This window comes from Tupaia chinensis, unplaced genomic scaffold (assembly GCF_000334495.1).
Source record: "Tupaia chinensis unplaced genomic scaffold, TupChi_1.0 Scaffold149131_1, whole genome shotgun sequence".
Taxonomy (NCBI): domain Eukaryota; kingdom Metazoa; phylum Chordata; class Mammalia; order Scandentia; family Tupaiidae; genus Tupaia; species Tupaia belangeri.
In genome coordinates, this window is record NW_006208977.1 from 34,815 (window position 1) to 49,655 (window position 14,841).

At 39.2% G+C, this 14,841-nt stretch overlaps 2 protein-coding genes across 3 annotated transcripts in view; one reads left to right on the top strand and one right to left on the bottom strand.

The window, feature by feature from the left end:
* Positions 1 to 14,841, bottom strand: part of ZNF624 (zinc finger protein 624) — a 34,277-nt gene that overhangs the window by 7,276 nt on the left and 12,160 nt on the right. The window contains exons 4-5 of one of the 2 annotated variants that reach the window (XM_014585155.2): positions 8,903 to 9,029; positions 4,897 to 4,992 (exon numbers count right to left, since the gene is read on the bottom strand). In XM_014585155.2, the coding sequence (XP_014440641.1) occupies positions 4,897 to 4,992; positions 8,903 to 9,029 (223 nt within the window). Of the gene's footprint in view, positions 1 to 4,896; positions 4,993 to 7,356; positions 7,480 to 8,902; positions 9,030 to 14,841 lie in introns of those variants that run through there. The other variant, XM_014585154.2, reaches the window with a different exon arrangement.
* LOC106734145 (ribosome biogenesis protein NSA2 homolog) lies at positions 14,095 to 14,835 on the top strand (the record flags this gene model as incomplete). Its single annotated transcript, XM_014585157.1, is given in 1 exon segment — positions 14,095 to 14,835. A coding segment is annotated over 1 exon segment (741 nt), but the record flags the coding sequence as incomplete, so codon positions are not given.

Consider the following 14,841-nt stretch of genomic DNA (forward strand, 5'->3'; position numbering starts at 1 on the left):
ATATATATGAAAGTAGAAATGGAATATTATTGATGATAACATGCATGATTAAGCCACTACGCAGTTTATCCTAGATGGGAAACCACATTTAGTTATGTTGTGATGATGCTCAGGGAATGAATGTAAATTAATTAAAAAAATAAATTCAGGAGAAAAAAAACAAAACAAAACAAAACACTAAAACTGTTATCAAAATAAAAAAATGCATATATGATGACTGCAGTAAGCTATATAGCCCCAGTTAGGTACTACTTTATAGTATGTTCATTCTACTCACTGAGGTTTATGCCTAACATCAGACTTGGGTTCATGTATGTCTATATATCAGCTGCGCTTGCTCTTACAAATATTTAGACAAATTTAGTTCATTAGCAAATCAATTAAATGGGGGGAAGGCATAGAAAGCAACCATGGATACCAGAGACAATGTGGGAGGAGGGTTGGACAGGGCAGAGGGTAAGGGATAGGGAATCAAGGATGGCCAAAAAAAAAAAGGCAAAATATACAAGACATAAGAAATGGAAAATTATTCATTGATAACATGTATGTCAATGTGCTTGATTGAGCCAATATACAGTGTATTTTGGATGGAAAATTCATTTTGTATGCTGTAATGATGTATACTGAATTAATGTAAAAAAATAATAAATTTAAGGGAAAGAAAAAAAAAAAAAACTACTGCCAGAGAGGTGGGTGGTTGTAAGTTGAGCGATGGAGCACCCACAATGGGATGCTGTCATGTTACAATTACCTCTTCTCCATTTTTCCATCCTGATGGAAAGTCCCAGACCTGGCATCTTAAAATTCATGCTAGGCACATGTGCATGCACTCCCAGTATCCCAAGAGGAGAATGGTGAAGAAGGGATTGTGGTGTAGCCATTCCCTCAGGGGGTGATTTCTTTCTTTCTTTCTCTCTGGAGTGCATATATGTACCCTATGGCGAAAAATCTCTCTTAAAAACAAAAAAAGGCAGCCAGAGGAAAAAATTAACAGATTTCTTTCAAGGAGTGATGATTAAATCAGAAATTGTAAATATAGCCAAATCTGGCCCAATTTCTGTTTGACACAGTCAATGAGATAAGGATGACTTTTGAATTTTAAATGCTTTAAGAAAGTATGTCAAAAGAATGATATGGGCTGGCTCCATGGCCTGGAAGTTAAGGCAACTGTCCCCACATGCCAACCTGCACAATTGAAGTCCTAGGCCTTGTGCCTTGAGAAACTCACTGGATGTATATGTATGTGTGCTCAGAATCCTGAAGGAGAGAGAGAGATGGAGAAGGGGTTGTAATGTAACCATTCTCTGGTGTGTTTTCCCCCTTCCTATGTCTTTCTGTCTCTCTCTGGCAAGTGAATACACCCTCTAGTAAAAAAAAATTTTTTTTTAATAAGAATGCGACATTGTAATAAATTAAAATGATATAAAATTCAAGTTGTGCCCATAAATGAAGTTTCAGTGGAATAGAACAATGCTCATTGGTTAATCTATTGTTTGAGGATGCTTGTGTGCTACAGTGGTAGAATGACATAGCTGCAACAGAGATCTTACAATTCCACAAAGCCTTTGCTCCCTTGTCCTTTACATAAAATGTTTGCTGACTCAAGCATTAGACAGATGGTTGATATCTCAATAGATTCTTTTTATAAAGAATTATTTTATTTAACTTTACTTATTTATTTAATTTATTTAAATTTGACCAGAGACAAAGAGGGTGAAAAAGAAAGTGAGAGAAAGTGAGAAAGCAAGCTGCCAGGTCCAAGACTCAAACTGTGGTGGGCCATATCAAAGTCCAGAGCCCATAACCACCATGCCACCAGCTGGTCCAACATCTCAATAGATTCTATGGTAAGACAGAAAACAATGAAATAAACAGAGAAATAGAACAACGGAATGGAACAGAGAAAAACCTTCAAAATGCTAAAAGAATGTAACTGCTAACTAGAATTCTAAACTTACCAAAAATATCCTTCAAAAATGGTCAGGGCCAGCCCCATAGCTTAGTGGTAAAAGGAGTCAGATCAGTATGACCAATTATGTTTCAAGTTATGGCCTTGGTGACTTTTGGGACATGCTAGGCACATGTGTGTACATGCTTCAAAGCCAACAGGATGGAGGGGAACCAGCAGTTAGTGTAATGGCTATGTTGCTGGATTCCCACGTAGTCAACCGCAATTCGCATCCCGGACCTGGCTGGTGGCTTAGAACTCATGCCAGGCACGTGTGCGTGCGTGCCCAAGATCCCGAGAGGAGAATGGAGGAGAAGAGATTGCAGCGTGACCATCCCCCCTGGGGGGTGATTTCTCGCTTTCTGTCTCTATGTCTCTATCTGTCTGGTGAGTGCACGTGCCTTATAGCGAAAACCTCTCAAAAAAAAAAAATCCAACGGGATGGAGAAATGGAGAAGGGATTGTGGTATGACTATATCCCATTGGTGGGATGCTTCCCCACCAACTTCATTCTATGGAGAACACCTGTGCCCTTTGGCAATTAAAAACAAATAAATGCCAGGCCAGCAGGTGGCATGGTGTTTAAGGTGCTAATGGTTAACCTGACTGTGGATTTGAGTCTTGGACCTGGCGTTGCTTTCTCACTTTCTCTCTCTCTCTCTCTTGAGTGTGCCCGACAGAAAATTTTAAAAAATAATACTAGTGGGGCAAGCAGGTGGTGTGATGGTTAAAGGCGTTGGATTCCCACCTAGCAAACCATGGTTCTAGTACTATACCTGGCAGCTTGCTTTCTCGCTTTCCTTTCTTTGCTCCCTCTCTGTATGGTCAAATTAAAAAATAATAACAAATGGAATTAAATAAATACTTCTTTAAAAAATAGTAATAGTAATAAATAAAATTAAATCAATAATTTATTTTTAAAATGAAGGCCATATAAAGATTTTTTTAGATTAAATAAGCCAATTCCTAGATAAATAGAATTTGCCAAATGAAACAAAAAGAAATAAGAAATATGAATAGTCCTATAAAACTGAAGATATAAAAGCCATAATTGAACACCTTCCATAATAAATGCTTCATGCCAAGATGGTTTCCCTGATGAAGTCTATGCACCATAAAAAAATATAACTTCCCCTCCCTCACTCTTTTTTTTTCTTATGATGAGCTGATAACCTTACCTTATATTTTAGAGAACAAAAGCTATCATAATAGAATGTCTCCTTCTTCCCACCACATCTGCACCCATTTTCTCCATCTTTCCTAGTGGTACAACACAAAAGTCAACTTCCCTACCTACCAAATGTAAATATGTCCTTTTCTATTATAGATTGTATCCCTTTTAACCTTTCCAAACACTTAGTCTCCCAAGTTTTGTCTTGCCACATCAATTTCTCCCAGAGGAATTCCTATCAGCACTCAAACATGCCACAAAAACTCCCATCAAAATATAAAATAAGAACATTTTTCTTCACGCCATACTTTCCTTTAATAGCTACCCTATTTTTCTTTCTTCATGGGTGGAAATATTCCTTCTCTAAAACAACATTTGTGGGCTGAGCTGGTACCACGGTGGTTAAGCACTGTACATGTGGGACCAGATCCCATATGGCTGATTGCAGTATGAATCCTGGTCCCAGAAGCTTGAAAAACATACCAAGCACACATGCCCCAAACTCCTATTAGGAGGGAGAAATGGAGGAAAGGAGATTGTTGCATGACCATGTCCTACTAGGGGTGCTTTCTATCTGTCTGGCAAGCAAATACATCCTCGGGAAAATCATTTAAAATTATCTCCAATATCCACCTTTCACTCCTTCTTTTAAGTATATATAATACTTGACATATAAAAAATGTATATATAACATATGTGATTTATAAATGGCATCATAATAAAATGAATACTCAAATGAACTAGAATTCATTTATTTCTTTATCTTCACCACCATCACCCTAATCAAAGTTATCATCATTTCCTGCCTAGACTATTGTAACAAGCCCTTAACTTACTGTCTGCCTTATGCCCTTAAATTCAATCTCCATAGACAAGGTTATTTTCTAAAAATCCTTGATTAAAATATTTCTATGCTTCTACACTCAGATTAAAATCCAGACTCCTTACATTATCTACAAAGCACTGTGTAGGCAGACTCCTGCATCTCTAATCTTATTCAGGAGAGTGTACCCTCATTATGCTTCAATCATAGTAACTTCCTTAGGCTTTCAACTAATTGCTTATTTGTATTCTCAATTAGTTAAGAACATGGAGGAGAGGAAAAGAGATCCCCTAAAATTTCATCTCCTTGTAAGTGAAGAAAGTTAAATAGGTTTTGTTTAAAAGAAATGAGTGGTGACCCTTCAGGCTGGCAGGTGGCATGGTGGTTAAGAGTGCTGGACTCCCATATAGCTGATCATGGTTTCAGTCCTGGACCTGGCAGCTTGCTTTCTCACTTTCTCTCTGTCTCACTCACTATATCCCTCTCTGGTCAAATTAAAATAAATAAATAAGTGGATAAATAAAGTTAAATAAAATGATTCTTTTTAAAATTGCTTTAAAAAAGAAATGAAGGGTGACACTTAAAAAAGTTTGGGAGAATGAATGAAGAAATGTCAGATAATGGTGAAATAAATGAGAAAAACATAGTTCACCAGAGAGGACTGAATTGAAAGGGATAATTTACGCATTTGAAGAAGGAATGAAGGAATAATTATAAAAATCATATTCTAAAAAGAGTAGAGCAGAATGGACAGGAAACCAAAGTGGAGTATAGAGAGAAAGGGAGAAAAAAGATGGGGGTAAGAAGGACAGGCAACAAGGAGCAAGAAGTATTATTCCTCTGTGGTAGTTTTGAGCAAAGATACTCCCCCAAATATTTCAGATGTTCTGCTAAACATTCCCTATGATCTGTTACTTGAAATAAACTTCATCTTCCTGGTTCTGATTAACTTACCTGGATAAGTGGTTCTTGAAATTTCTCTCACCACCAACCATGGCCCTTTCCCATTCTCCAAATGAGATATCATGTCTGGTTTGGAAACTGCAAGCCCTGTTCAGAGAAAAACAAATAGAATTTGACTGAAGCTATAAGCAAGAAATATTGCCAAATTCAACCTCAGTTCTTAATCTGTGCAGAGTAGCTACTAGAGGAGGTTTTAGAACTGTACTGTCCAATTCAGTTGCCACTAGCCACATGTGGCTATTCAAATCTGAATTTAAATGAAATAAAATATAAAATCCCATTCTTCAGGGCCAGCTCTGTGGGGAAACAGTAGTGTGCTGCTCAAGAAAAGCCAGATCCCACAAAAAAAACTGCAGTTCTAATCCCTGGCCTGATCAGTCTGAAACATGCTGGGCACATGCTTGAGTGCCCAAGATCTGACAGGCTGGAGGACTATGAAGGGAGTTGTGGCATACTAGGCCAGCGAAGGGGGCTCATCTGTCTCTTTCTCTCTTACTCTCACTCTTACATGTGCACACATGTGCTCTATTATAAATTTAAAAATAAATTAAATCAGTTCTTAGGATGGACTAGCAAAAATCTTTTTTCTGTGGAAAAAAATGAGTTGACATTAAGCTTTACATAAGTCAAAAGTGAGAGATGGCTGTATAAAAGCTGATATACTCCAGTTAATTCAAAGAAATAAAATATCTGAAACACAGGAGGTTTTATTGTCATTATATCCATGGTGACCAGATCATGTCTAAACATGTCTTAATTTCCTTTGTAGCACACTACCATCAACAAACTTAGTAAGTTCCAGAAGACTGAATGAGGATGATGAAGGAAGCTGTAGCACACACTAAAAGAGAAATACTTAAACTGAGATGGTCAATCTAGAGAAGAGAAATTTTACCAGCTATCTGATAGTGATTTTCAATGTATGAAAAGCTAGAAGGGAGCACAGATTCACTCAGAATGACTGTCTGGTTCTCTGTACAGAAGGACTATATTACTGGGAAGCGAAGGGTCAATGTCCACATCTGAGTTTTTGAGCAGGGTAAAGACCAATGGGTGACTAAATTCCTTCTCTTCGCAGACTTGTATGGAAAAGGAAATACAAGTCCAATAAATATTCCTTTTTTGGAAGAGCATATCCATGACAATAGGTTGACATCAGTGTTACTTCTAGAGACAAATCAAAAACTATACAATTTAGGATTTCTACGGAACATTCAAGTTCCTACATGATAAACCACTATATAATTTACAGATTTGTAGTTTGGTTGGTTCACTTGAGCAACTGAGATTTCCTTTCAGAGTAATGACTTTCTTGACAATCACCTTGAAGTTCAGTATGGCATAAAAATTGGGCATTAGAGGGGACCAGCAGTTAGCGTAATGGCTATGTCACTAGACTCCCACTATAGCTGACCACGGTTCGAGTCCCGGACCCGGTGGCTTAAACTCCCGCTAGGTGCGTGTGCGTGCATGCCCAAGATCTCTAGAGGAGAATGGAGGAGAAGGGACTGCGGTGTGGCCATCCCACCTGGGGGGTGATTTCTCGCTTCCTGTCTCTATGTCTCTTTCTGTCTGTCTGGCAAGCGCACGCGCCCTATAGCAAAAAAAACCTCTCCCCCCCCAAAAAAATTGGGCATTAGAATCTTTTATTTAGAGACTAATCAAGTTTCAAGTGCTCAGAATCCTCAAGTGACTAGTACCTTCCATATTGTATATCATAGATATAGAACATTCCTATCATAGAACAGTCTATTGTACAGTGACATTCTAAAGAATTACAAATATATCTCAAAGGAGCTCAATGCTGTGATCATGGCTGATGGGATAACAGATCATGGAAATAATCTGAGTTTAGAAAGAAACGAACACATTTTTTTCCCTTTCTAGAGGCACTGATAACAACTCCCATTTATGGAAATAACTAGAAATAACTTTGGTCCTAGGGGCGGCCAGGTAGCTGGATTCCACATAGTTGGCTGTCGACTGTGCAGCTGGAATCTCAGTGTAAGAAATACATATTTCATTGGAATCTTGGACATTTCTAACAGTACCACAGAGTTAGGACCAAAGTTGTTTGTTTTTTAGTAGAGAGCATGTGTGTTCTCCAGAGTCAGAGAGGAGGGAAAGTGAGAAAGTGAAAAAGCACCCACCAGGACAGATGGCCACACCACAGTTCCTTCTCCTTCATTCTCTTCTTGGGATTTGGGACACACATGCACACACGCCCACGTGTCTTTCAAGCTGCTAAAGACCCGGTGGCTTAAAACTCATGCCGGGCGCGTGTGCATGCGTGCCCAAGATCCCGAGAGGAGAACGGAGGAGAAGGAATTGCGGCGTGACCATTCCCCCTGGGGGGGGTGATTTCTCACTTTCTGTCTCTCTGTCTGTCTGGCGAGTGTATGCGCCCTATCGTGAAAAACCTCTCAAAAAAAGAAGAGGATTTCTCCTTACCCAGAGAGACCAGATTCCTGTAATTCTCTAGCATCACATCCTTGTGCAGGTTCCTCTGCATAGAGTTCATCAATCTCCACTCCTCCAAAGTGAAGTCAATAGCCACATCTTTAAATGTCACTGATTCCTAAAATAAAACACAATGATTACCCAGAGACTATGCAATTAGAACTGTTAAGCTGAATTACATACAAAGCTGGAAAACAACTCCAAAAATCAGAATCACCAAATGATTATATAGGTCACTCAGTTCAACCTTTATAGGATATATGAATTGCTCCAGTGATAATAATTTTAAACCACAGAGAAGACTTACTTCAGCTTCAGAATGATACATAATAGAATATTTTTTTCAGATTAACTGGTGTTCTCTCTCTCCCTCTCTATATATGTATATATACCCATCCACCCTACTGTATTTTAAAAAATATTTTATTTATGGTTTATTTATTTTATTTATTCATTCATTTATTTTAATTTGATGAGAGAGAGAGAGAGAGAGAGAGAGAAAGCCACCAGGTCCAGGACTCAAACCATGGTTGGCCATGTGGGAATATCCAGCACCTTAGCCACCATGCCACCTGCTGGCCCCTCCATACTACTATATTATCTGTAGCCAAACAACATGATTTCCTTCTTCCCTAGAAAGTCTTTAAAATGTTTGATAACAACTAGTTAAGTTTCTACCCACATAATATTTTCTCCCTCAAACCCCTAGCTTATTTAAAATACCAACTTTCTTCTTTTTTTTTTTTTTGTAGAGGTTTTTGCCTTAGAGTGCATGCAATCCTGGTGGGAAGTGCAAGACAGAGACGGTGAGAGAGAAAGTGATGGCCATGTCACAATCCCTTCTCTTCCATTCTTCCTCCCAGGATACTGAGCACACACACACATATGTACCTAGTGAACGTTTCAAGCCACCAGGTCCTTGACTCAAACTGTGGTTGGCCATGTGGGAGTCCACTGATGTACCACTATGCCATCTGCTGGCCCCTCAGCTTTCTTTTAATTCCTATCTATACAATGCTTAATAAAAGATATATTTTATCATTCAGGTTGTGGATAGAGAACATTATAAGTAATCAAGGAATAAAAGATAGTACAGGACTTCATGGAAGTTATTTGGTCAGGATATAAAATATATAGAAATTCCTGGGGCCAGCAAGTGGCGTAGTGGTAGTAGAGAGCATGTGTGTTCTCCAGAGTCAGAGAGGAGGGAAAGTGAGAAAGTGAAAAAGCACCCACCAGGACAGATGGCCACACCACAGTTCCTTCTCCTTCATTCTCTTCTTGGGATTTGGGACACACATGCACACACGCCCACGTGTCTTTCAAGCTGCTAAAGACCCGGTGGCTTAAAACTCATGCCGGGCGCGTGTGCATGCGTGCCCAAGATCCCGAGAGGAGAACGGAGGAGAAGGAATTGCGGCGTGACCATTCCCCCTGGGGGGGGTGATTTCTCACTTTCTGTCTCTCTGTCTGTCTGGCGAGTGTATGCGCCCTATCGTGAAAAACCTCTCAAAAAAAGAAGAGGATTTCTCCTTACCCAGAGAGACCAGATTCCTGTAATTCTCTAGCATCACATCCTTGTGCAGGTTCCTCTGCATAGAGTTCATCAATCTCCACTCCTCCAAAGTGAAGTCAATAGCCACATCTTTAAATGTCACTGATTCCTAAAATAAAACACAATGATTACCCAGAGACTATGCAATTAGAACTGTTAAGCTGAATTACATACAAAGCTGGAAAACAACTCCAAAAATCAGAATCACCAAATGATTATATAGGTCACTCAGTTCAACCTTTATAGGATATATGAATTGCTCCAGTGATAATAATTTTAAACCACAGAGAAGACTTACTTCAGCTTCAGAATGATACATAATAGAATATTTTTTTCAGATTAACTGGTGTTCTCTCTCTCCCTCTCTATATATGTATATATACCCATCCACCCTACTGTATTTTAAAAAATATTTTATTTATGGTTTATTTATTTTATTTATTCATTCATTTATTTTAATTTGATGAGAGAGAGAGAGAGAGAGAGAGAGAAAGCCACCAGGTCCAGGACTCAAACCATGGTTGGCCATGTGGGAATATCCAGCACCTTAGCCACCATGCCACCTGCTGGCCCCTCCATACTACTATATTATCTGTAGCCAAACAACATGATTTCCTTCTTCCCTAGAAAGTCTTTAAAATGTTTGATAACAACTAGTTAAGTTTCTACCCACATAATATTTTCTCCCTCAAACCCCTAGCTTATTTAAAATACCAACTTTCTTCTTTTTTTTTTTTTTGTAGAGGTTTTTGCCTTAGAGTGCATGCAATCCTGGTGGGAAGTGCAAGACAGAGACGGTGAGAGAGAAAGTGATGGCCATGTCACAATCCCTTCTCTTCCATTCTTCCTCCCAGGATACTGAGCACACACACACATATGTACCTAGTGAACGTTTCAAGCCACCAGGTCCTTGACTCAAACTGTGGTTGGCCATGTGGGAGTCCACTGATGTACCACTATGCCATCTGCTGGCCCCTCAGCTTTCTTTTAATTCCTATCTATACAATGCTTAATAAAAGATATATTTTATCATTCAGGTTGTGGATAGAGAACATTATAAGTAATCAAGGAATAAAAGATAGTACAGGACTTCATGGAAGTTATTTGGTCAGGATATAAAATATATAGAAATTCCTGGGGCCAGCAAGTGGCGTAGTGGTTAAAGGCGCTGGATTCCCACATGGCCGATCACAGTTCAAGTCTCAGACCTGGTGGCTTGCTTTCTCACTTCCTCTCTCTCTGTCTCTCTCTGATCAAACTGAAAAATAATAATGATATAATAATAAATAAAGTTAAATAAAATAATTCTTTATAAAAAAGAAATTCTTGGGAACCAGCAGTTAGCGTAATGGCCAGGTCGCTGGACTCCCACATAGTCGACCACGGTTCGTGACCTGGACCTGGTGGCTTAAAACTCACGCCGGGCGCGTGTGCGTGCGTGCCAAGATCCCAAGAGGAGAATGGAGGAGAAGGGATTGCGGCGTGACCATCCCCCTTGGGGGGTGATTTCTCGCTTTCTGTCTCGTCTGTTTGGTGAGCACACGTGCCCTATAGCAAAAAAAACCTCTCCCCAAAAAAGAAATTCTTGTATAAATAATTAAAGAATCAGTCATAAATTAAAAAAAATAGTTATCTATTAGGTAGGGGAAAATAAAATAGAGAGGACTAGAATAGAAACTAGACCCCTTGGACTATGTCTTGTTTTGTAGATTGAACTTTTGAATGTTTCTTTGTTTTACAGATTTTACTTTGAACCATATAAATACTTAATATTGTTATAAAGTAAATATTAAATTTAAAAAAGCAATCCCTAGAGATTCAAAGTAAAATGAAACCAGTTGGTAACATATTCATTCATTAGAGAAGAACTTTGTGTCACTTTAAAACACAATAATTTTTCTATGTATCCCTTGTGAGATATACCCTAAGGAGAAAAAGAAATGCAAAGCTAAAACAAGAACAAAAACAAAGAAATGTTCACTAAGTAGTTATATTGGTGGTAATGATCAAAGTGCTAATCTGAAACTGATGCATGTGTAATGTTGGATAAAGCAACTTAGCATATTGATGTCATTGAGAAAAAATAAATTTGGCAAGAAATAAAGATATAAATGTAATATTGATGAGGTTGGGTTAAAAAAACCCCTATAATTCCTGGGACCAGCAGTTAGCATAATGGCTATGTCACTGGACTCCCATGTAGTCGACCATGGTTTGAGTCCCGGAACCGGAGGCTTAAACTCACGCCAGGTACATGTGCGTGCATGCCCAAGATCCCGAGAGGAGAATGGAGAAGGGATTGCGGTGTGGCCATCCCCCCTGGTGGGTGATTTCTCACTTTCTGTCTCGCTGTCTCTCTCTGGCTGGCTGGCAAGAGCACGCGCCCTGTAGCAAAAATCTCTAAAAAAAAAAAAAAAACCCAAAAACTATAATTCCTAATTTGAATTAGAGTGGGAGTCCAGCACCCTTAACCATCATGCCACCTGCCAGCCCCTGCAGTCCTATATTTTGAGATATACCTGATATTTTACAAATACTCAATTCATATCTGATATCAATATAATTTATGGTTACATTTGTACAAACCCAAAAGTCCTGTGACATTATAGCACTCATTTTAGTAATGATATGATAAACAGAAAAATAACTCTGATGCACTACTAATTTTATTTTATCTATGCTCCTAGAAAGTGATAAACTTCATGATTATTAGACATCATAATAAATATACACATCCACTCTTATACATGTCAGTCAACACCATACACAGAGCAAGGTAAAGTTAAAATATGTGACAAACTCCTTTACATAGTTTTGTCAAACAAGTAAAGAGGGTTAATTTGGGAAGAGGCAGAAAACATTAAAATCAATTTTTAAAAGATTTATCCCATAGGGTGTGTATATTCAGAGACAGACACTAAAAGGGAATTAGAAATCATCTCTCAGGGGGATGGTCACACCACAATCCCTTCTCCTCCATTCTCCTCTAGGGATTTTGGGCACACACACACACATGTCTGGCACGATTTTCAAGCCACTAGGTCGAACCACGGTCAACTATTTGAGAGTCCAGTGCCTTAACCACAATGCCATCAGCTGACCCCTAAGACCAATTTTTTTTTTTTGGTATAAGTTTTTGCCATAGGGCACTTAAGCTCACCAGAGAGACAGACAGAAAGTGAGAAATTGCCCCTCCAGGGGAGAGGGCCATGCCGCAACCTTCCTCCTCCATTCTCCTCTTCAGATCTTGGGCATACCTGCACACGTGCCTGGTGTGTTTCAAGCCACCAGGTCCAGGACTTGAACTGTGGTAGAATTTTAAAGATAATGTTCAAAATATTTGATAGAATTTTGTTTGTGACTCTGTAACAACTATGGTCGACTGCATGGTCTTTAAAATTCAATTTTTAAAAAATTTTGAGAGTTGTTTATTAGCTGTCAAAAACTATAGCATATGAGCAAGAATTTTTTTATATGAAAAGTAAATGTGGAAAATGTGAAAACAAGTAAATGATTAAAAAATACTTAGAGAACAACCAATCAATGGGATGTAAGAAAAATTTATAAACCATTTATCTCATAAGGGATTTGTCTCTAGATATATTAAAACAAAACAAAACAAAACAAAACAAAACAACCTCTTACAACTAAAAAAAAAAAAAACAAACCCAGAGGCTAGCAGGTGGCGTGGTGGTTAAGGGCACTGGACTCCCACATGGTCGACCACAGTTCAAGTCCTGGACCTGGTAGCTTTCTCACTTTCTCTCTCTCTCTCTAGTAAAATTAAAATAAGTAAATAAATAAATTTAAATAAAATAATTTAAAAAAATCCAAATAACCCAATAAAGCATAAGCATAAAGGGGCTAGATTGTGGTACAGTGGTAAAACAGAACACTATGTGAAGCAGTCTCACATGAGAAGGTTCCCAATTTAAGTCCAGAGACATCCTTGAGTACACCACGCACATGTGTGCCCACAACTCAAGGATGGCTGAAGGCTGGTGGGAGATCATAGTGTCAGGACCTAACTGGTTATACAATCTCTCTCTCTCTCTCATTCATAGAAGAATTAAATAAATACACTTTTAAAAAATGGGCAAAATGGGCCAGCAAGTGGTGTGGAAGTAAAGGCAGCTGGATTCTACATGGCAAAGTCTGTGGTTCAAGTCCCAGACCCCAGCAGCTTGAAAATCATGCTGCGTGTGTGTATGTGTGTGTGTGTGGCCCAAAATCGTAAGAGGAGAATGGAGGAGAAAGGACTGCAGCATGGCCATCCCCACAGGGAGGCGATTTTTCACTTCTCGCTCTCTCCCTGTCTCTGGTGAGTGCACGCACCCTATAGCAAAAAAAGTTAAAAAAGGAGAAAAAAGTTCATGGAAAAATGAAATTAAAAGTTCATTTTGGTGCAAAACAATTTTAAATACTTGTACAGTTCTTTTTCTTTCTTTCTTTTCTTTTTTTTGGGGGAGGGGGGAGGAAGATATTTTTGCTATAGGGCATGTTCACTTGCCAGAAAGACAGAGACAGAGAGATAGAAAGTGAGAAATCACCCCTCCAGGGGGGGATGGCCATGCTGCAATCCCTTCTCCTCCATTCTCCTCTCAGGATCTTGGGCACACATGCACACGCACCAGGCATGACTTTAAGCTACCAGGTTCAGGATTCGAAATGTCATCGACTACATGGGAGTCCAATGACATAGCCATTACGCCAACTGCTGGTCCCTCTTCTTTTTTTTTTTAATAGAGACTTTTTGCTGTAGGGCATATGTGCTCACTGGAAAGACAGAGAGACAGAGAGACAGAAAGCGAAAACTCATCCCCCCAGGGAATGGCAACACCGCAATCCCTTCTCCATTCTCCTCTGGGAATCTTTGGCATGCACGCACACATGCCTGGTGTGAGTTTTAAGTTGACGGGTCTGGCATTCAAACCACGGTCAACTATATGGGAGTCCAGCGACATAACCATTATGTCATCTGCTGGTCCCAAGGTTTTTCTTTTTTTTTCATATTACGTAGTTTTCATAACTTTCTGAAAATCTCCCTCATACAAATGGTCAGTAAGTATATGAAAAGATGCTTGCTTTGCGATCTGAAAGTTGACAATTTCTTTGCATCCGGGTGGCTGCTCCCAGCGATGCTGCAATCGTCACCATGCCACAAAACTGAATTACATCGTAAACGCTATGGATACCGTTTGGATTACCATGAGAAAAAGAGAAAGAAGGAAAGTCGGGAGGCTTATGAACGTTCAAAGAAGGCAAAAAAGATGATTGGTCTGAAGGCTAAGCTCTATCATAAACAGCGCCATGCTGAGAAAATACAAATGAAAAAGACTGTCAAGATGCATGAGATGAGGAACACCAAACAGAAGAATGATGACAAGACTCCACAAGGAGCAGTACCTGCCTATCTGTTGGACAGAGAAGGACAGTCCCTAGCTAAAGTACTTTCCAATATGATTAAACAAAAACGGAAAGAGAAAGCGGGAAAATGGGAAGTCCCTCTACCCAAAGTTCGAGCCCAGGGAGAAACAGAAGTGTTAAAAGTTATTCAAACAGGAAAGAGAAAGAAGGCGTGAAAGAGGATGGTTACAAAAGTTTGCTTTGTTGGAGATGGCTTTACTAGAAAACCACCTAAATATGAAAGATTCATTAGGCCAATGGGCTTACGTTTCAAGAAGGCCCACGTAACAAATCCTGAACTGAAAGTCACCTTTTGCCTGCCAGTACTCAGTGTAAAGAAGAATCCCTCAGCCCCACTATATACAACTTTGGGTGTTATCACCAAAGGTACTGTCATTGAGGTGAACGTGAGTGAGCTGGGCCTTGTGACACAAGGAGGCAAGGTTATTTGGGGGAAATATGCCCAAGTTACCAACAATCCTGAAAATGATGGATGTATAAATGCTGTTTTACTG